Source organism: Coloeus monedula (genome assembly GCF_965178545.1).
Source record: "Coloeus monedula genome assembly, chromosome: 20".
NCBI classification, from domain to species: domain Eukaryota; kingdom Metazoa; phylum Chordata; class Aves; order Passeriformes; family Corvidae; genus Coloeus; species Coloeus monedula.
The window spans coordinates 1,811,225-1,833,311 of NC_138800.1; the positions used below are offsets into that span (position 1 = coordinate 1,811,225).

Genomic DNA, 22,087 nt, shown 5'->3' on the forward strand with positions numbered 1-22,087 from the left:
CTGTTTAATTGAAGTATGAAAGACTGTGTTGCACATGCATGAATGAGTACGTCAGCTGTGTTGTGAACTGTGTGTTGACAGAGCACAGAGGCTGAAGCGAGGGCTATGCAAGGAGACAACTTCTCACCTTTTGGGTAACTCCCAATAGCGAAAGGATCCCACTACCCAGTGCCCAGCCTTGGTACCAACTGTACAGGCATCTTTACAAGCCCATGCTGAGTCGTGATCCTGCACTGGGTGGTTCTATAGCTCTTATATAAAGTGTGCCTATAATAGAGGTAATGGTTTCACTTTCCGAAACCCTTTGCAAAATAGGACATTAGAAATACTATTTGATATTCACACAACCACCAGCAGAAGCCTGCATCAGGTGCCCACCAGCAAAACACACTTGCTTCAAATTGACAGGGTTTTGGTTTTGTTATTTTCCCTCTGGTTTTTTTTGGTTTTTGTTTTTTTTTTTCCCCCCCATCCTTTCTTAAAGAGAAGAACTTTGGCCCAGAAGCAAAAATGTAGTAACCCTCGTGTAAGCATTGGTTTATTGTGTACCAAAGAAAATTACATCCTTGAGGTCTTGGAAGGCACAGTTATACCCATTTTGCATATATATTGTGCATTACTTGGGGAGCTGGGTGGGGAGAAAGACTGTGTTGTACATATTTGTTCTGGCTATTGTTTATGCAGGTCTGACTGAATGAAGGAACAGTGGGTATCATTTCAATTTCTGATGTCAACATCAAATTACTTATTTAATTTCATGCCTGGCGAAGCATTGTATAGCTACACGCAGAATCATTTCACTTCATTTGTTATGCTGTGTTTTCTTGGCGATTGGCTTGCCTTCCAACTGACAGCTTTAATTACGACATGAATTTGATTGCACTGCCGAGGAATTAACATAATGCAACAAAGCATTTAAGCACCCAACCTTAGACACACAAACACACACATCCCCACCCTCGCAGCCACACGCACACAAAGCACAGCCACTGCTGCTGATCAGCTCCTGGCACAGCACAAACACAGAGCTCTGCTCGTGGGATTCCACTCCACTCACAGAAAGATCACTGGCGATATTCTGGAGAGGGAGCAGCACTGAGGAGTTCAGAGCACATCACCCAAAGACTGTCCCTCAATTTATCTTTGCCTCTGTATGGGTGGGAGGAATGGGAGACAAAAGAACTGAAAATATCCCATATTTGGGGCTGAAACCAGGAGATGCCCACAGGATTACACTGCTGGAGGGGTGTAGACATGTCTCTTCCTGAAGCAAACAGCAATGGGCCTGGTGGGCAGGGGACTTCAGAACTTCAGGACTTGATCCTCATTGTGGCCACCTCGCTGTGGCCTCCTCTCAAGCACAAGGTACACAGCACAGGAGGAGCACAGAGCTACAGAGCACTGGGAACAGGGCAGCACTCAAGGAAAGTGGAGCAGCTTTGATGAGAGCACAAGAGGAGATCTTTAATGTAGGGACAAGTGGGAAGATTCCTGTTCCACTCCCTGTTCAGGAACTGGAACAGCATTCCAGACAGAAAGGTGCCAGCTGCAGCAAGAGGGGATGAGGTGCTGAATCCCATCCAGTGATCCCATGGGAGAGGCTTTTGCTGTTCATCCCCTCACTGAAAGCCTGCAACCAACACCAGAGGCACCAGGCAGGGCTGAGATCAGGTAGATCAGGAATTTAGGAATGTGCTCCAAAGGAATCAGGTGTTTTGATTTTTGATTAGCAAAGAGGTGGCTGCATCCCCAAATATTCGGTGCATTTACTGTCCAGGTCAGCTGTAATTCTCATGTTTTCCTCAAATAAATCTCCTGGCTGTTTTGCAAAACATGAGTAAAACGTATTCCAAAGAGGGAGGACTCAATTAAAAATAAATACATACAGAAAGATGAGGAAAACAAGTTGACTGAGCTCCAAGCTGAGCAAAAGAGAAAGCACTGCCATCTTGTCTCCAAGCAAGATCTCAACAAAATGAATTCTACTACTGGCAAGATTTTGATGAGATTAAACTGACTACAGCACCCTATATATAAAGGAGGAGCAGCTCTCCAATTTCTCTTTTAGGCCCCTGGAGCTACCTCTGCCCATAAAGGAAAAAACAAGTTGTCATTCTTAAAAAAAAAAAACTATATAGGGGAGGAAGGCAGAGAGCCATGGGTTTATGAAATTCAGAGGGGGAGCTGGATCAGGGCACTGCTTGCACTGGAGCATTCGAGCAATCATTATCCCTAATCTAGCAGAGGTCAAATTCTCTGCTAATTATGTTCTCTCACAGAGGGGTGGGTGTGTGTGCACACGTGTGTGAGACGAGGACAAAGAGAGGAGTTGATGGAAATCAGTCTCACTGCATTGCATCTGACAAGAGCAGAGGATATTCCCCTTCCTACTGTCTGATGCTATTTCAAGCCTCATTATGAGAAAAGTCTCCTGTTTAACATGGTCTTTTCGTTGAATTATCTTCTTTTCATTTTTGCCCACCTCTCACAAATGCTGCAAATTACCTGCTTGGATCTCATTAGCCTGGAAAGGAGTCAGCCCTTGTAAACACACTTTGCATCACTCTGCATTATCCAAGGACTGCAGGTACATTTACAATAGGCAGAGTTGAAAGATTCCTGACAGGAGAGGGAAAGAAGCCACTGACATGTCAGTTTGCAACTGGATATTCATTATCCCCTCTGCCTCATTCTGCATCTGTCACGAAGCTCTCACTTAGGCCCTGCACTAAGGCCTGTGAAGCTCTAACATTCCTGTTTCATCAGCCTGCTCAAACTGGGGCTGGCAAAATGGATCATCCACCTGGAGAACACACACTTCAGCCATCATCCCTATTTCCATACAGGAGCCATGCTCAGTCTTACAGTGCTGTCAGGCTACACTAGTGGAGATTCGTTATCTTTCATGGCCAAAATTTGCTTTCTGACCTCAGGGTTAATCTGCCTGCAATGTTTTATGTTTTTGTTCTATCTTCTGTTGGATACACAACTTTTTACATATATTTTTCTGAGAAAATAGTTGTACAAACAGGAGCAAATCTTCAGAGAAAACTTACTCTGTTGTCTGTAGCTTTTTCTGGACAGTAACTGGTGGGTATCATTAGACAGCTGACTTGAAAAGATGTTATTTAAAATAACCTTATTAAGCTCTTGATGCAGGTTTGGGTTCAAGATCAGGCTCCCCTGCATGTGAAAGTGGAAGCATCGGTGGCACTTTGGAAGGTCCTGTCATTCCAGCACAAGGGGTGTCTGACTTTGGGACTGGGGGCAATGGGATGGGCAGCTCTGGACTGACTTTGGGATTGGGGGCAATGGGATGGACAGCTCTGAACTGACTTTGGGATTGGGGGCAATGGGATGGACAGCTCTGGACTGACTCTGGGATTGGGGGCAATGGGACGGACAGCTCTGGACTGACTCTGGGATTGGGGGCAATGGGATGGACAGCTCTGGACTGACTTTGGGATTGGGGGCAATGGGACGGACAGCTCTGGACTGACTCTGGGATTGGGGGCAATGGGACGGACAGCTCTGGACTGAAGGAGCCTGGGAAAGGCCACCCAGACCCAGGCACCATGAGAGCTGTGTTGTGCATGTTTTTCAAATCTCAGCTCAACTGGTAATGCCAGAGCAGAGACAGGCTTGTATTGCAATGAATTATCAAAGCATAAAGGAACTTTCCTTATTAAGCAAAACATAAATTATGTATAACACTTTAAAATATACATCTCCACATATATTTACATAACGTTCCTTTTGAGCAACCTGTGAATCCCTCTGTCCTCTCTCCGGTGCACTAGGGAAGTTGTATTTGCTCTCTACTTCCTTTTAATTTGCCACAGTGCTGAGACAAAGGAAAAGTATTGTAAAACATCAGAGAAAAACTGGATTTGATGGGTGGAAGGGGAACCAAGACTCTGCTCTCATTGCCAGGTCTGGCAGTGCAATGCTGTGAGCTGCTGAGAAGCCCAATAAACCTCAGAGCTCTCCACTCAGTACACTGCAAGGGAATGACAAAGCTAAATTAAAACCATGTTTGTAAGGAGCTGTGAAATTTTTTGCTGGAAGGTGCTGTGTAATTGTGAAGTTGGTTGCAGTGACTTCCCAGCTGCCACAGGGCTCAGACAAGCCAGGGTGGTGACGGTGACAGGCTGACATCCAGCTGCCATCCACTGCTACCTGTACAGAGCATTTACTTTCTACCTCCTCTGGTTTCACTCTCCTCTTCCAAAGAGATCTTACAGCCCTGAGACTGACCTCAGCTGACAGCTATGAAGGGCAAGCTCTGAAGTGTTCAGCTGAATGTAACCCATAAAGGCTGGCTCTGGGGAAGAAATGGACCTCTAAAATAATGTGACAAAGGGATGTGGAGAGAGAGTGCTACAGATTTCACACTTTCGCAGAAAAAAATAAAAAAAATCAGGCATCTGTTCCAGTGATATGCACAATTCAGCAAAAATTGCTAGCTGTGTGCCTTCAGGCTTAAATTTGCACAACGAAATGTATCCTTTACAAAGGTATTTCTTTTAATGCCTGCTCAGTTCAGTTTTATTGGATTGGCCTATAGAGGACACCATCTGGTATCTGTCATCCAAATCTACACAGACATGCTATCGATAAAATCCCCATTTCCAAAATGTGGGTTAGTTAAAAGTAGGGCCAGATTGCTGGCTGGTACAAATTGGGCTGACTGATGTAGCTATCCATGCTTTTACCAGCAAAGGATCTGACCTACAAAATCCCCAATTTAGATACTCTTTAGGGACAGGGCTTTCTTTATATTCTGTGTTGTAAAGCATGTGGCACAGAGGACACAGAGCCATGAATAAAACACTCAAGGATTGTGATGGTACACATAATAAATAGTAATCTAATTGCAGCAACAGAAAGATTTCTGTAGTCATTGCTCTGTCAGAATAACTCATGCGTGTCACTCGGTGAATGACCAGCATTCTCCCCTGGAGAAAAACACTCTCCACAGAGCTGCCATGTTAGGCCCTTCCACAGCACTTTAGGTAGAGCAATAAAGGCAGAGCTTATGCTATTGTTGGCCATGTTATATCAATTCATTATATATAAGTCAACTGAGTCTCTCTAGACACTCAAATACTTCTCATAAAGACAGTATATATGCCCAAAGAAATACATTCTTTTCCTCCACCACTTGGGGTAAAAAGAGGCCATCTCACTTCTCAACTATGCAGAACATTTTAACTTCATTAAATGGCCTTCAACTGTTTCCAAAGAACTGAGTGTTTGCACACAGAAAGACATTGTACCAAACTTTAAGAAGTTTACTGAACCTAAGGAGACATAAGTCACTTCTTCCTCTCCTGAACCCCCAAAGGGAAGGAGATTTTAGCAACAAACCATCCCAGAAACTAAATCCTGCTACGCCTTACACCCCTCAGGGAACTACAGCAGGGCTAACCAGAGTTACTCAGCTGCAGGAGCTGAACTTACGTCGCTGAGTCTTTCCCGGGAGCTGCTCCGCTGGAAGCCCTTGGACTCCCCGCTGGCGCTTTCGCTGTCGCTGTCTCGGCAGCTGTTCTGGCCTGGCTTGAGCTGCAGCAGAGAGGAAACACAAAGAGAGCAAGAGTTGAGCCTGGTTCAGGCGAGTCCCCTTGTGCCCTGCTCTCCTTTAACCCCTCCCAGGCCCCAGTGGCCAGGGCTCTGCCGCGCTGCCACCCGCACCGTGCACCAGGGCACAGCCCCAGGGATGCCACGAACATGGGTGTGAGCTCCAGGTGCTGCACGCAGGAGGAGGCAACACTCGTGTCCCAAGGCAATCCCAGTTTGAGACCTTCATTTGGGAAACTTTTAGACTTCTCAAGGTGTTTCTGCCATGGATGAAGTTAGAGTTTCCCTCACATTGCAGCACTCACAGTGTCGGTTCCTCTCTCATTACAGCATAAGAGCATTGAGGATCTGAGACCAGCAGGAGACTCCCCAGGGAAGGAAGAGGTCATGACTCCAGAGAAGCCTTTGTTTTGCTGGACTAGCCCCTAACAACATTGCCTGGTACTATAAACAATTCTCAACTAACCAAGCCTCAATGTTCATAAAACAACAGGATCTACCTAAGAGGTATCAATTTGCTTTTGCCTTTCAAACCAGCTTTAATGAACTTTACTGGCATTGTAATAAATAAAAAGTACCAGAAACCCTACAAACTATATTTTCATTACAACTGAGAACACATCTGCTTTCTCTTACACTGTGGACTGTTCAGGTCACCACATTACACAGCAGTGCACTGAGAAAAACATTCACCACAGACTTCCATTGCATGTGTCCACGAGCACATACACACCTGGACAGCAAGAGGAAGTTATGATCCACATCTACTGCAACGCTGAAAATGCATATCTTTGTTTTAAAGTATCCTTCCCTATATTTTGCTTGAATGTATTAAAATTGTCATTTAGCCTTGCTGATGCTTTGTTTGAACTAACTTCCTGTAAACACTGGTTACTCTGGAGGTTAATACTGGCAAGAACTCCCTTTCAGAAATTTAGACTTAAAATCACACACATAAATACTGGAAGCAGAAGTAAATGCACAGAAAATACTTTGTGAGGTACCTAATGAAATATTTTATGAGAGCTACCACATTTATCAATATTCACATAACAAACACCAAACAACTCCTCCTAACTTGCTCTAATTGTTAATATGATGATGGTAAGTTCCATTCAGACTGTACTGGAGTAGATATTCATTCATCTCCATGCCAGGACTGGAGACCAAAGGTTCCTCCTCCCACACTCTCCATCACCTTTTTTCCCTTCTCTCTCATTTATTTCCAGTTCTCCCAGAAACAAGCACACACAAAATTTCACACAAATGCTCTTTTACAGGTGCACACAAACAAATCCTACACTTCTGCTGATGTTTCCCCACCTGTACACTCTGCTCCCTCCCAGGGTCACTGAAGGAGCACACAGAGCATCCTCTCCCTCAGGTTATCACCACTTTTCCCTACCACTGCCAGAGCAAACTGCATCTGCAAGTTTGGTATTTGTGTGCCACTTCCCCTTCATCCCTCACTCCACTCACAAGTAAAAGGCAGCTTTGGGTGCTCTATCAGTTAAATCAAAGAAAGGACATAAAGTACATGAAACTAAAGGTTCCAACTCACAACTGAGTTGCAATGCACGAGCACAACTGCAAAAAATGGCACAGGAGTACTCTCAGCTCAAAGAAAATGCAGCAAAAGGACCAGAGCTATTTGTCAGACACTTACAATTCAATAAATAAACTAAATATTCCACAGCTCAGCCAGAACATTTCCAGTAAAATGATTTTTATTTCCAATGGAACGGTTTATCGGTCACATCTAAGAGATCTTGGGAGCAGTTTCTGGAGGCAGAGGGGAGGATAACGAATTCAAGAAGTCTTACACTTCATATATAACTCACTGATCTTATCTAGGACCTCCATGTCCTGTAATTTTATGGTCCCAAGTTTAAAATTTAACCACCCAAAGGAAAATGGATCAAGTTTCCCTGACTTGGTCTTTTGTCAACATCCGCCCAGTGATGGAAAAACTCTTATTGCAAGTGGGGCATTAGGAGTTTTTTTCCCAGTCTCAGATTTTATTTCTAGAACCTCAGTTTGTACACGATCTTCTCACATTAGTTATTTGCTAACTAATCATAACAGCTCAGTTTTATACTTCTTCTACATCACGAATTCCAGCTATTTACAGAGAAGACAAACCCAGCAGGTGTCATTTTTCTAGACACAATTTACAAGGAGTAAGAGAATATGGCCAAGATATCGGAGCCTGAAACTCTGTAGAAAAAAAGTGAACTGCATGGACTAGACAGCAAACTCAGAAATAAGTCCAAGTTAAGATTTATAAGCTCTCCATATTTTCCTTTCTTTTTTTCCAAGCTGAGTTTCTCCACATGCCAAACTGTTGAGGGTTTACATTTTATTCCAGAACCCATCAATCTGTGTTAAATTAAAAAAGTAAAGCATGGAAATGGGCCCATTGTCTTCTCTTAAGAACCTAAAGTTACACTCAAACACACATGAGAACACTTAATGTGGACAGGCAATGGGTCATTTCAAGCTATTTGCACAGACTCAACTGCTTAAAACAACGCTGAAATAACAGAGTGCTGCTAAAAAGGTCCACAGATAAAAGACTGGATCTTTAGTTACACTGTGTGCATCTGCTGCATCACTCGGGGGCACACAGGAACCCTAAAAAAAATTTCCTCTCCTTTTTTCATCTTCCTTTTCCAAGGAAAATGTAGCTTTCCTTGGAAAAAAGGTGAAGTGCAACGCTGACAACTCTTGTTTCTCTGTCGTTCCTGGCAGGGCACCCCATGCAAACAGCAACACCAGCATGAAAATCACATGATGCTCAAGGCACCCAAGGCCATGGGACCCAAGGGAACGGCTGGAGCTGTGTCAGGGAGGGTCAGGCTGGAGATCAGGGAAAGGTTCTTCCCTCAGAGGCTGCTGGGCACTGCCCAGGCTCCCCAGGGAATGGGCACGGCCCCGAGGCTGCCAGAGCTCCAGGAGTGTTTGGACAGCGTTGCCAGGGATGCCCAGGGTGGGGTTGTTGGGGTGTCTGGGCAGGGCCAGGGGCTGGGCTGGGTGATCCCTGGGGGTCCCTTCCAGCTCAGGATATTCCAGGATTCTACAAAGATCTCACTGAGGAACTTCCTACATGAACACAGCATCAATCTTCTAATTTGCACCAAGCAAGGAGTGAAAAAGGGTTTACAAAAGGTGTGTTTGACTCCATGCTTTCACTGTACAGTGGGAATGGATTTATCCATGAAGGGATCCATCTAAAGGGTCTCACAAAGAGGAAATGCAGACATTTTCTAAACTGAAAGCACAAAACCCTAAAAACTCAGAGTGCCTCCAACTCACAAGGAATGTGCACAGTCTTGGGGACTCCCCTAGAAAGAGATGGGGTACATGCAACAAAAAAGGGGCAACCAGCATCTCAAGACCACTTGCCCAGGTTGAACAACACAGAACTCAACCCTGGGGCACACCCACGGCTCCAAAACGTTTCTAGGAGTTTTTGGTCATTCTATGCATTGCATTTTTTGAAATCTTTCATTGTACTACACAACCTATTAGTTTGTAATGCCTTTGAATCTGTTGGAGGGCACCAGAAGTCAAGCAGAACTGGCTAAAGTCATAATCACATTTCTATTAAAAGAAAAGGCCAAAAAGTAGATCTGGAAGGGTGGTTGCTGGCTGATGGCTGGGCTGGGGCTCACTAGAGGGTTTTATTTCTGATTCTTCACTATGCCTGCCCCGAAGAGTGAGAGGAGTAGGTCTTCCCTGCTCTCCAAACCTGGACTGCTTGGAGGATTTTTCTATCAGGGCAGTTTCCCAGTGGGTGATGCTGGATTCCACTGTACCACAGCCAGGGACACAGGGGTGGAGCTGAGTTGGGGGGGCAGAGGGTGGCATTGAAATTTTTGTTGTCTTTTTCACTACACAAATCTATTTTAATGGACAATAAATGAAATTTCTTTTCCCCAAGTGGAGATTGTTTTGCCCATGACAATAATGGGAGACTTCCTTGCCTTTACCTCACAAGCTTCTTCTTCCCTCCCCTGCCCTGCTGAGGAGGGGACTGTGTGAGGGGCTGGGGGGAGTTTGGCCTCAGTCATGACGTGGTTTGGAGCACTTGCTGCTCATGGACTGAGTCACAGAACTTCAGTCACAGCACTGCTGCCCTGCAGAGTAATGAGGAATAGAGGCAAAGCTGGAGCTGGCATGAGGGACCCAGACAGCAAGAGGGACCCAGAGAGAGGAAGCACAAGATATGGAACACCAAGAGTGACCATTTGATGAAGAAAGACAGACTAGCTCAGGCCTGAAGGTCACACAGAAACCATCCAGAAATTATGAATAAACCAAAATAGATGCAGAAACATCAACATAAAACTGCTGTCATAGCAAGTGCTAACAGGAACTCTTCTTCCAGCACATGGAGAGATTTTCAGGTGACTTGGAATCTAACGGAACTGTTTTTGCAGCAGGGAAACACTCAGCCCTACTTTGTGACAGTGAAAGCGCAAACTGAATATTCATCTGTGTCCGGGGAAAGCAGCTCTCTACTATGCTCCTTCTGCCATTCAGCCTTAAAGGGAAAGTAGAGCTAAACTCTCAGGCTTAGGAGCAGGACAGATGTACAGGAACAGTGCCATAGTTACTGTGCTAGCCACATGTTTCTGTGACCTGAGAGGAGGGGGACAGAGCCATAAAACACTCCCAAGGATAACCCGTGACAGCAAGGCTCTCTGCTGCCTTTTCTCTCAGAAAGGAAAAGAAGGAAGGACAGAGAGAGTTGATCATGTTAAGAGGTGTAAGGGAGGCTGGAAGGGTAGCTGAGCCCCAGACTCCAGGGATCATCATCCTCTCGGGACCACAATGGGCTGCGCTGGATCCCTAAGCTACTTTAGATAATTCCATACTAGCAGTGCCTGGTTAGGACATAACAAAAAGCAAAATAAATAAACCCACTGAGAATTTGGCAGAAGCCTTTTTCACAGAGTTCATATATATCATGTCAAAACCACCCTAATGTGGTTCTCCTGAGCTTTTTTATTTTAAAATATATTTTAATTTAAAAACCCCACACCATTTGCAGCACTAAATCTATAGTATCGTTTCGAGGTGCCTGAGCTTCTATGCCATATGGAATTAAAGGATTACTTCACTACATTATACTTTAAAGTTATGAACACTAACACCTCTCCCTGCTACAGCACAGCCAGCAAGCTAAGCCTTTACCAGAGTCCTAAAGGAAGGGGACACGTGTTCCCTGAGAGATGGCAGAACCCTGCTGTGGGGAGGAGAATTCCAGGCTTTCCCTCCTGCCTGTCATCCTTTATTTATACAGCTTGTGCAGGGGCCAGGCAGTCCCAGCTCCCACCTGGATGAGTGTATTCCCTAGCTCAGCTCAGGCTGGTGAACTGACTCCTACATGTGACCTTAGGACACTTCCCAAGCCCCAAAATCCTGCGCAGGTACAGCCCAATCCCACCCATGACAGGAGTTTGTCCTGGGCAGGGCACCAGCCCAGCACAGCACAGCCACATTTCCACCTGCTCCTTAGGGCTGCCTTCATTTGCTCTCTGGGCTTTTCCCAGCATGGAACAGGACTCGAGCCAGGCTCTGAAGATGGGAAGTTTTGTCACTCCTGGCAGGCACACCCTTTTCCCCAGTGAGGCACACACGGATCCAGGCAGAAGCACAGACAAATCAGGCAACTGCTGATGAGTGCAAGCTGCTCCAAAGGCCAGGGAGCAACAGCCTGGCTGAACCCAGTGAGATAGATACCAGTTATCCCAGTACAGTCCAGGTCTGCTGGGCCATCCCCAGCCCCCAGTGTGACCTCCAGTGTGGCAGGGCTGCACACACACAGCCCCAGGCCCTGCCCTGCCCTGCCCAAGCAAACACAGCCCTGACGAGTCTCCCATCAGCCAGAAAAGAGCAACAGCAGATTTCATGCAGAACTGAGTATCAGATTGCAAAGAAAACATATTTTATCAATGATCAAGAACAAATCTGGCTGTATGAAAACAAATAAAAGGAGAACTGCATAGCAAGAAAAAAAAACAAAACAGTATAAATCAAGGGTTGTTACTTCTGATTCCCATCATGATTAACAGCTGTCATTTCAAAACTTCTATTTATACCCCTCCTGCTACTGACAGAAGTTAGACAAATACTGCTTATACAGCACTCCCATGTCACCCACAGCATTAAAGGTGGCTCAACACAGTGGTTTGGGTCTGGAGCAAGACCTCTCCGCTGCATTTCTAACAAAGCCATGCACACCCTGACTGCCTAAACAGGGGAGCAGCACAAGGAAAGCAAATCAGAGCTGAGATAATGCGGAGGAAGAATATTTACAATACACAAGTTTAGGCAGTAAATATGAAAAAAGAATTCACACCGTGTGTGGACTCCGAACATTATTAATACAAAGACATTTTTCACCTCAGGGAAGAAAATTCTTGTTACCTGAGAGATATAATAAAACATTAGGAGAGGCTCTCTGTTTACGTCTTGATATACAATCTTATGACAACCAGTGCAGATGCTCCAAGAAATTGCCAGCTTCTGAGGATCCAGGCCTCCATGCCATCATCCTGGGATCCGACATCCCAACCACAATATGAAGCTTTATTTCACTTATATGGTAAAAGTGAGGTAAACCAACAAAGACAGTGTCTTATCTTTTGTTTCCTTCCCACCTTTAATTAGAAGAAAAAGTAATTTTTCTGTTCCAAAACTCTTTTTATGAAAAAACAAGAACAAACACATGTATATTCTTTCAATTTCCTTTTGAAAAAAAAAAATCTAAATTGAACAAATAACTACAAACAATTTTCTAATCAGCTCGATGATACAGAACAAGGGTGTCTTTAACTCACTTATTCTACAGCACTGCTGGCCATTTCCTGCTGCCTCTGAGCTGATCCAGAGCCTGCTGCTGCACTTGCTCAATAAACTGGAGCAGAGGAACTCATCCCCTACAGCCTTAAATGGGGGAGACCTACCAAAGGAGCAGAGCTACCCCCTGTGCTCCCGGGGAGAATTTGGCTATTTAGCATTGTTATTACAGACACACCAAGTGATGGGGCTCTGCTGGCAGCAGCAGGAGCCGAAGCAGCACAGGCTAAGAATAAACAGCATCCTCGCCAAGCGGGGGTGGGGGATAAAGAAACGGGCATTTATTTCCAGATCCTCTTCTCCTTCATTATATGCTTGGGCAACCTTAGATCCACAGCACACAGAAGGTACTCTGAAGGAGGTCTGTAGCTCTGTTTTATCTAAGTTTCACAGAGAATGCAGCCCATCATTTTTTCTGTGCTGTTTATACAGAAATCAAAGATAAATTTGGCATAAACTCATCACACCCCAGAATCATACATACATTATACACCATCGAAAGTGTAACAGACTCACTCTGTTCCCCAGGTCCTGTTAGGAGTGGTATGAAACAGCAAGCTGTTGGCAATTGCAGCAAATGAAGCGTATTTCAGCACACTTCAAAAGCTGAATTGCAAAAAAATATAGGCTTCTCCTGACCCTTTGCATTTTCATGGTTGCACAGTGAGAAATACGGCCTTTAAAATTACACCTTGCAAAGCTCTCCATTGTACCAATCAATCTCTGTAGCAGCCTGCACAGCCCAGGCTGGGAGCAGAGCGGGATGACGAGCCAGGCTCCGGCTGCTCGGGGACAGCCAGAGCAGCTGCAGCCAGGGTGGGACCCATCTGCCCTCCCAAGCTTTACTCAGCCTGGCTGCTGAGCTTGTTTGTGTCCCAGCCTGGATTTCCAGGGCTCTCCCTAGGCCCTGTGTAAGGGAAATTCATCTTTGTGTAGTTAAAAACCACCTCTGAAAACCACAGATGTGTAGTGCCACAGCAGTGCCATCCTTGTCTGCACAGGTATCCATCCATCCATCCATCTATCCGTCCATCCATCCATCCATGCATCCATCCATCTGTCCATCCACATTCTCATCCATCCATCCATCCCTTCATCCACCCATCCACACATCATCCATCCATCCATCCATCCCCCTTCATCCGCCCATCCATCCATCCATCCATCCATCCATCCATCCATCCATCATCCATCCATCATCCATCCACCCATCCATCCATCATCCCTCCATCCCTCCATTCATCCATCCATCCCTCCATCCCTTCATCCACCCATCCACACATCATCCCTCCATCCATCCATCCCCCTTCATCCACCCATCCATCCATCCATCCATCCATCCCTCCATCCATCCCTCCATCCATCCATCCCTCCATCCCTCCATCCCTCCATCCATCCATCCACCCATCCACCCATCCATCCATCCCTCCATCCATCCACCCATCCCTCCATCCCTCCATCCCTCCATCCATCCCTCCATCCATCCACCCATCCATCCATCCATCATCCATCCACCCATCCCTCCATCCATCCACCCATCCATCCATCCATCCCTCCATCCATCCATCCATCCCTCCATCCATCCCTCCATCCATCCATCCCTCCATCCCTCCATCCCTCCATCCATCCATCCACCCATCCACCCATCCATCCATCCCTCCATCCATCCACCCATCCCTCCATCCCTCCATCCCTCCATCCCTCCATCCATCCCTCCATCCATCCACCCATCCATCCATCCATCATCCATCCACCCATCCCTCCATCCATCCATCCCTCCATCCATCCATCCATCCATCCATCCATCCATCCATCCATCCATCCATCCATCCCTCCACCCATCCATCCATCCACATCCATACCTGTACAACTTCTGGCTGGTTTTCAGCCATTTACACCACCTATGCTTCTTGCTTCTGCTTTGTCCATCCCCCAACCAGATTTTAAGGGTAATGGGGAGAGTCAGGATCTCTTGCTACAGTGCCTGTCCCCACCATTCCCCAGAAATACCCAACAAGGAGCAGTGCACACACATTGGCTGCAACGCTTTCCACCAGCAGCTGCTTTTTGTGGTCCCATCTAGGCTTGCTCATTCAGAAAACGGAGAACCAGGCTGGCACTTTTACCCCAACATTCTGTGCCTGTTCCAGAGCACATGGCAACAATGAGCTTCCAGATCCTTGATAGACCATTACCAGCTCTGGTTTTGGTGGTGACAGGCACAGGGAACCCAGGGACTCTGTCCCAGCCTAAGCTCTGGACCTGGGAGGAATTCTTGTTTCTATCATACAGGAAAGGTCAGGTGAGGTAGGAAAGTGAAGGCAAACACCACTTTTAACCTGAATCTCTGGAAAGGGGAGAGAACAGAAGTATCTTTCCATTTAGCCCAGTGTCTGATACCCAACTTTCTAAGGAAGGCCTTGTCTTGGGGTGACTTTATGTTGTATTCCCTATCGTTGCTCTACGCCCAGAAATTAGTTTTATGCCTTTCTGTGCTTTTAAACTGAGCCTGAGCAGAGAGAGAGAGAAAACTGAGCAAACTTCCCAAAGCAGTGCTTTTCAAGGACAGACAGAGATAACACAGAGATAACACTCTCTGCACTTTTTTTTCCTCCAGCTGCTGCTGGGCTGTGGGCAGAGGAGCGGAGGAAGCACCCTGCTTGCTTGTTCAGACAGGTTTTTGGTTTTCTTTTTCTCTGGAGAGAGATGGAGAGTTGAACTTTTGTTTTCCTGGGACTTCGTTTTTTTCCCTTTTTCTCTGCTGGGCTGTTTCAACACCAGAATACATTGGGAGGAATTTCCACCGAGGCCTTGGCCCTGGAGGTGGGGCCACCACCCCTTCCCAGCTCCAAGGAGGGGAAGAGAGAGATCTACGGAAGGACTCTGAAATTTTCCCAGGTTTTCTTTCTACAGCGAGAGGTTTCATTATTTAGCATTAGTATCTTTCTTTCCTGTGTGTTTGTAAAATAAATAGTTTTTATCTCTTTCACTTTGCTTCGAGGAAAATTCAATTTTTCCCAAAGCTGGTGGGGCAGGGCTGGTTGTAACCTGCCTTCTCTCAGAGGATATATTTCTAAATTTGGCCAAACCGGCACAGGCCTCCAGTTGAGTTTGAAATGTGTAACTTAGTGGAAGAATACATAAGTAAGAAGATCAAATGAATCACGTGACGGAACAAAAAGCAAATAGGCCAGGTTGAAAAACTCTAACAGCAGTGCAGCTCTACAGCTGTCCACAAACCCAGCTAAGAGCCTCCACCTGCTGCAAGGAGGGGAAACACAACCCCAAGGTAGCTCCTGTAGAGCTCCACTTGTTTCAAGCCCACAGGATGGTTGCTCCTCACGTGCAAAGGAGATGCAAGATGGGATGAGACCTTTTGGAATATCTAAAGAGGCGAAGCAGCCTGAGAAAGAGCAGAGTGCCTGTACTCACTGGCTTGAATAGAGTCATGGTGACCACCATCCTTTTCTCCCTCAATGCAGACCACTAATGTGACACCCAGCTAACATTACAGGAGTAAATAAATGTCTTGAAGAAGGAAGTATCAGTATTCATGGACGGACTCCAAGATGCTTACCACTGCTAACATAAAGGAACCCTGTTATTCCATCGTTCGATATAAGCCCAGAATAAATATTTAATAATTTGGTTGCATAAATAATGATTTGAAGGTTGAGCTATTGGCTTAAAACTATAATACTATTTTAAGCCGTTTAACTGCCCAGCTAGATAAATTATTCAAGACTTAAAAGTCATCCTGTGGTCTCTGTACAAGGAGAAAACTAGGAAGTTGTAACAATAATGACAAAAGCAGGGCAAGATCAATCAAACCACATGATCGCTAACACAAACAAGCAGCAATTAAGCAGCAATCAAGACCAATCTGACTGGGGTTGATGTCCTTTAATGCCAATACTCTCAGTCCAAAGAGCAAAACTTAATAATGTTCTGCAATTTATCAAGGGAGCCATAACTCTGCTCTCAGTGACTTGGCCAAGAGGCTATTACGATAGTATTTCTCTATAATTTAATAATGCGAAGGAAGGTGGGGGGAGAGGGAGTAAAAGCATTTTGACATATAACTCACATCTATACATCTTGTATTTTCCTCTTGCTTGAATGATAGAAGCAAAAGTCACAACAATATACCTCAGTACCAATTTGTTAGCAGGGAAGGGAAGCTGAAGTATCTGGCAAAGAAAATCTATTTGAAGCAGCACAGAAGGGAAGGGAATGAAGCATCTGAATTCATTAGCAGCTGTCATTGATGTGGAGATGAGTTTAAGTCATCACAAATATCTCCGGAGAAAAGCAAAGGGAGGAACTATTGTTGAAGTTGTTTAAATCTGGATTAGTTCTGATAGATGGCAAGGTGCCACTTGGAGGAACACTTGTGGTGCACCTCCACCCCGTCAGAGGGAAGCTCTGAACAGAGTCAGCATCCCAGCACTGCCAGGGAAGCTCTGAACACACTCAGCTCTCCCCAGCATTTTGGATTTTCATTTTCCTTTTTGGATACCTCTGTTCCTCCCTCATTCTAAGCAATAATGTAAAATATATTGCAGCACTGTGCTTTCACCTTGGACCGCTTTTGTCAATTGAAATAATGAGTCCTCCTGTTTGCAGATGTCAAAAAAAATCTCCTGATCAATCTTGTAGTCTGTCCCCTGTCAACAGCGACCAAGGGTGATTTAATGCTTGACAGATCTGATGAGCTGGTTGCCCCAGTCCAAGTTCAGAACCATCTTCATTCCCAGAAAATCATTCTGCCAGCCAGTGCTACTCTTCCCTGTGTTGGCAGCCTCAGCAGAGAGGTGGCAGCAGGGTAAGGCCCAACACCCACCAGAATCACAGGGGACAACTTCAGGATTGCCACCGACTTTGAGGCATGCAGAAGCCATTTAGGGAACTGGGTGTCCACCACAGATATTTGATAGATATTTCTGGACCTTATATTGATAAAAACCCCTAATTTAACTTCTCTTTTCTATGCTTTAAAACTGTACTAAACTTACCCATCTTGAAAATACAGTCCTACATTAGATAAGTGGAGCTTTATTATTGTTTTAAGATAAGTGCAAAAAATCCATAATAGAGGACTGCTATCAAATTACGGTTACTTGAATTAATCCTCATTCTGGCATTTAATAATTTGTAAAGTGCTTGTTCAGAAAAAGGTCAAAAATCACTTGGAAAGATATGTTAATGGCTCTCTAAGTAATGTTTAGACTTACTGAATACATTTTCACAATTGAATCACGTATAACAAGCATTACAAAATGTATTATAAATCGTGCTCTTCACACTGGAGAGCTGTGTGTACATACATGTTACAGCCTCCCCACCACACAGCACTTCAGCACGTGGTTAAATTCACCTCAGCTGAGAAAAGAAGTAAGCTTGTCTTTGCTGTTATGCCAGAAATAGATTCAATGTATGTTCTCATAAAGAGGAATATTTACCTGAGTCAGGGCCCACAGGAGCCCATTATTGTTCATTTACATGATTTAAAAACCCATCAGAAATGATAACCCAAGTAACTAGCAACCCCCAACTTCCCCAAAACTCAGTAAAAAAAAAAAAAATTAAAAAAAACCATAGCTGTAAATAATTGGAAATGGAAGAAGACAAAGCCCAGTGCTGATAGATCAACATGGAACCCCCTCTATGCTTTGAAATATTTGGGTTTAAAATGACCCACAAGACTTAAAAACTAAGTATCAGCATGTGAGAAAGTACCATATTACAGTTTAAATCAACCATTATACAGGCTCAGCAAGCATCAGCACGCTCCTTCCATGCACTAAAAAACGTCAACTTCTCCTTGGTGAATAATAATTTGTGAAATAAAGCAGGCATGGAAAATATGGGTGGCAGGCAGCAAATGCTGAGATTTGGGGCACCAAGGTGTTTTAAAAATTGTTTTTCACTTTTGCATCCAGCATCCGCTGAAATCTCAACAGATCAAAGTTTTGCAGACAAGGAAAAAAAAAGCCTACAAAATTAATAACTATTTAAGTATTCTGTTTCATCATGATAACAAACAGATGGTTTTAATATTCTAGAGGCTAATTTCTGAACAATTAAAAACACAGCAAGACATTAACATCTAATGAAACATTTTAACTACCAGTATATGCATCTGCCATTAATTTCCACACAGTAAGGTCTTGGTTCTCTTCAATCTGTTCTTTATTAAGGAAAGTTTTTCCACTCTGAATTTAGTGAAGTAGAGAATTAACAACTGTTTTCAATCAGCAATCAGCATGATATTTCGCCAGTGTGTATTGAAACCGTCCACACTATCAGACATAAATTTACTCCTATGATGGCTTTGATCTGCACACTGAGTGGAGATGTTAGAAGGGAATTCATTTTCTAATTCCATTTTCATTTAGAACATACGAATTAACCCCTCACAGATCTCATGTTCCTTTTTAGCTACTGTAGATAAAGGACATCTTCTTAAAATGTTGTGCCTTACATATTTACTTTCAACCCAGCCAAAAACAAACTCCTTTTTTTTAAATCAGTGAAAGCATTCTCATGCAAACTGTATGGAAATAGAAGTTCTTCAAAGGAAAGGGGAATCCTCTATTTATGAGCTTCTAATTTCTATTTCCTTTGCTCATCTGTGATAAGAACATGGGGTAGTATTCATCAAAGCTCTACCCATGCAAACACTAGTTGCTATAAAAATATCTCTATGCCACATCCAAGCTAATTCCCGTGTTCCCTCTTCAGACACACAGCTTAGAACTGCTGATGAATTTTTCTGCAGGTTTTCCCCAATTTAGCAGGTTATGATTTAAATTAAGTCGAGGCAAGTCCTTCTCTTGGCTCCCAGGGTGCAGCGAGAGGCTGATGCTATTCAATATTTGTTGTCATCACCTGGCTACTGTAGGAATGAAGCCAATAAATAAATATCTTGGGGAATAACTCCAAACACGTCCCTGGGGAGCTGGAACACAGGCTCCCTGTGCATTAAACACGTAAGCACCTCCCTAAGTGTCTCTGGTTTTCAAAAGGGTTAAGTTAGCAAGGAACTGGGAACGATTTTAACAGAAACCACATTCTGTCCAGGTTCCTGTTTTGCTTTTAATCATGTAATTTATGTAAACATGGAACTGCAAGGCTAAACTAATAAACATTGAAAAAAGCCTTGAGAAAACATAGATTTAGGGAAGGAGCCAGCTGCAGGACTCTGCCTCCTGGATTCACTTTGTGGTGCTCAGTAGGGATTTCGTGGCGCACCAAGAAACGTCTGTACTGCAGTTAAGCAGAACAAGAGACATTCTGGTTACTGCTCCAAGTCAGGAGAAACAGGGCCGTGAACGTGGGGCTTCTACCTGCAGACTGATGCCCTACCAAGGGGGTATTACCTGCTCCTTCTCCCTCCCTCTAATTTATGCCAGAAATAACATTCTGGGCTCAACGTACTTCCAACAAGAGCCATGTATTTCCAGAGAAATTTCCGTAACAGACCACCTACAGCAAAAACACATCCCATCCCTGTCACACCCTGCTCTGAGTGCCTCTACCCTTCTCAAAGGCTCAGCCTGAACAAAGCTGGCTCTGCCTCAGTGATTGCTTTTTTCCTTTTTTTAAATAGGCCCTTACAGGTTAAAGGCCAGATCCAGAGAGGCTGAGAACACCCACAAACCTATTTGGAATGTGGGTTTCCAAAATGTGGAACCAGAACAGTAGTTAGGTGAGAAAGGACATGAAAGATTATTTATTTGACTTCAAGCACTGTCATCACTACGAATTTCAGGGATTAGGGCTGGGAGTTTCCGATGTGCTGAGCAGAGGCAGGGGTGTAACCTCACCGAAAGACAGTGAGCTCTTGGCTCATTTTATATCCACTTTTGGGGCAGTGAAATATGGCTCAAGTGGGGTCTCAGGAGATGCCAGATGGGATTTCAAGAGACCTTTCCAGCCAGTCATATCTGGTTGAGAGAAATGTGCACTCTGGAATGACTGCACTGGGAGTTTGCCATGTAACCATTAGCTCTATAACCACCATTAATATACCTTGGAGGCTTTGCCTTATTTTTATATGTCAGACAGTTTCAGGCTAGCACTGTATTTAGTGAGGAGAGCACAATATTAAAATGTGACTTTCATACTTTTTATGCTCCAAGTGCCTGGATCTACTCTTGGCACACTACAAAAATAATACTTTTATGATTCAGTTTTTCCATGAAATATTTATAATAGAAGTATTGAGTGATGGAAGTGCCATAATATTACGATTGCTGCACTTGAATTCCTGGAGATTGGAAGCTTTTGTTTGGTCTAGCAGCGTGAAGGAAAAGCGTCCTGCTAAACATCTGTCTCTCCCTGCAGAACCACATGGGAAATAAAGACTTTGGGGCAGCACTGCCTGAAGTGTTTGAGTCCTCAGCTTACCCACTGCAGCCTGAGCACTGAGGAGCCTCAGCATCGTAAAACCACAGAGCAGAGGAAGGTGCAGAGCCAGGTGGTGCCCCAGCCCAGCCCTCTGAGCCCAGAGGGACCAGCCTGCATCCCTCCTGACACGCAGACACTGAGCTAACCCAGCCCAAACCTGCTGCAGACACCCAGCCAGCTCTGCAGCCCTGCAGGTGCATTGGTGCAGCGCTCCACTGCCTCTCCCTCGCAGGAGTTACCTTCACACCCCCACTGCATCTCCTGCCTGCAGCATGGCCTTGTCCCATCTATCATGGAGAGGCACAACAGATTTCTCCTCTGCTCTCTGCAGCACCTTTCTGTGTTTGAAGACTGTTATCAGTACCTCCACTTCACTTCCTCTTTTTTAAAACTAAATTGCCCCAATTCTTTCAAGCCTCTCTTGGAGCCCACGCTTTTACACTTTCTCCATGTACTCCCCATATTTATTGCACCAATTGTTTCCTATTCTGAAGGGAAACTCCTGCAATATCCATTTGGAAATTCAGAGTCATACAAATCGTACTGAGGTGAAATGAGTATTAAATGAAATACACAAGGATGAAGTGTGTACTGACCGCTGTGGCCTGCATTTAGCAACTGCCTGGCCAGGCAGGTTCACTTCTGGGTGCCTGTCTTGAGACACCTGAAAATATCTGAAGTGATCACCTGGAGTGTTCTCAACACAAACCTTTTGAATTTATGCCGCTATTTCCCTCCTGGAAGTGCTGTTAACTTCTTTTCTAAATAATACAGGATCTGGAAAAGATATTTCCGGAACAAAAGAAAAGTAGTTACAAGTATTGATATAATTTATAGAAGAACTGTTCAGGAGAGGCTCTGCTTAGTTCACTGCACCCTGATTTAGATCTCTCCTCATTCAAAACCTTATCTGAAACAGGTCTTTTTCTAAATATTAAGAGTTTTCAATAGAAATTTTTCTTCTTAGTAGTTTTTTTTTTTTTCTGAGTTGGAGCTGCAGGGACCTCATGATGCTTCCACAGCTGGAACTCATCTGCTGTAAGAAGCTGCTGTTGAAGTGATCTGGAGAAACACTTCTTAAATCCATTTCAACAGCTTTCAAAGATTGCTCAAAGATGCCCAACAGCCCCGTTTTCCTTGCCAGGCCCTTCTTCCTCACTACTCCATTTAGTTACAGCAGGAGCGTAGCATTAAATTAAAACTTAATTTGCTGTTAAGCATCCTGGTT

The 22,087-nt window shown here is 44.5% G+C and overlaps 1 protein-coding gene across 2 annotated transcripts in view; it reads right to left on the bottom strand.

Annotated features, from left to right (window-relative positions):
- The window catches only part of AUTS2 (activator of transcription and developmental regulator AUTS2), a gene marked incomplete at both ends in the record, with an annotated part of 761,383 nt that overhangs the window by 412,623 nt on the left and 326,673 nt on the right, over window positions 1-22,087 (bottom strand). For both annotated transcript variants that reach the window (XM_082294494.1, XM_082294493.1), the window contains one exon: window positions 5,464-5,565. In XM_082294494.1, coding sequence (XP_082150620.1) covers window positions 5,464-5,565 — 102 coding nt within the window. The remainder of the gene's footprint in view (window positions 1-5,463; window positions 5,566-22,087) is intronic.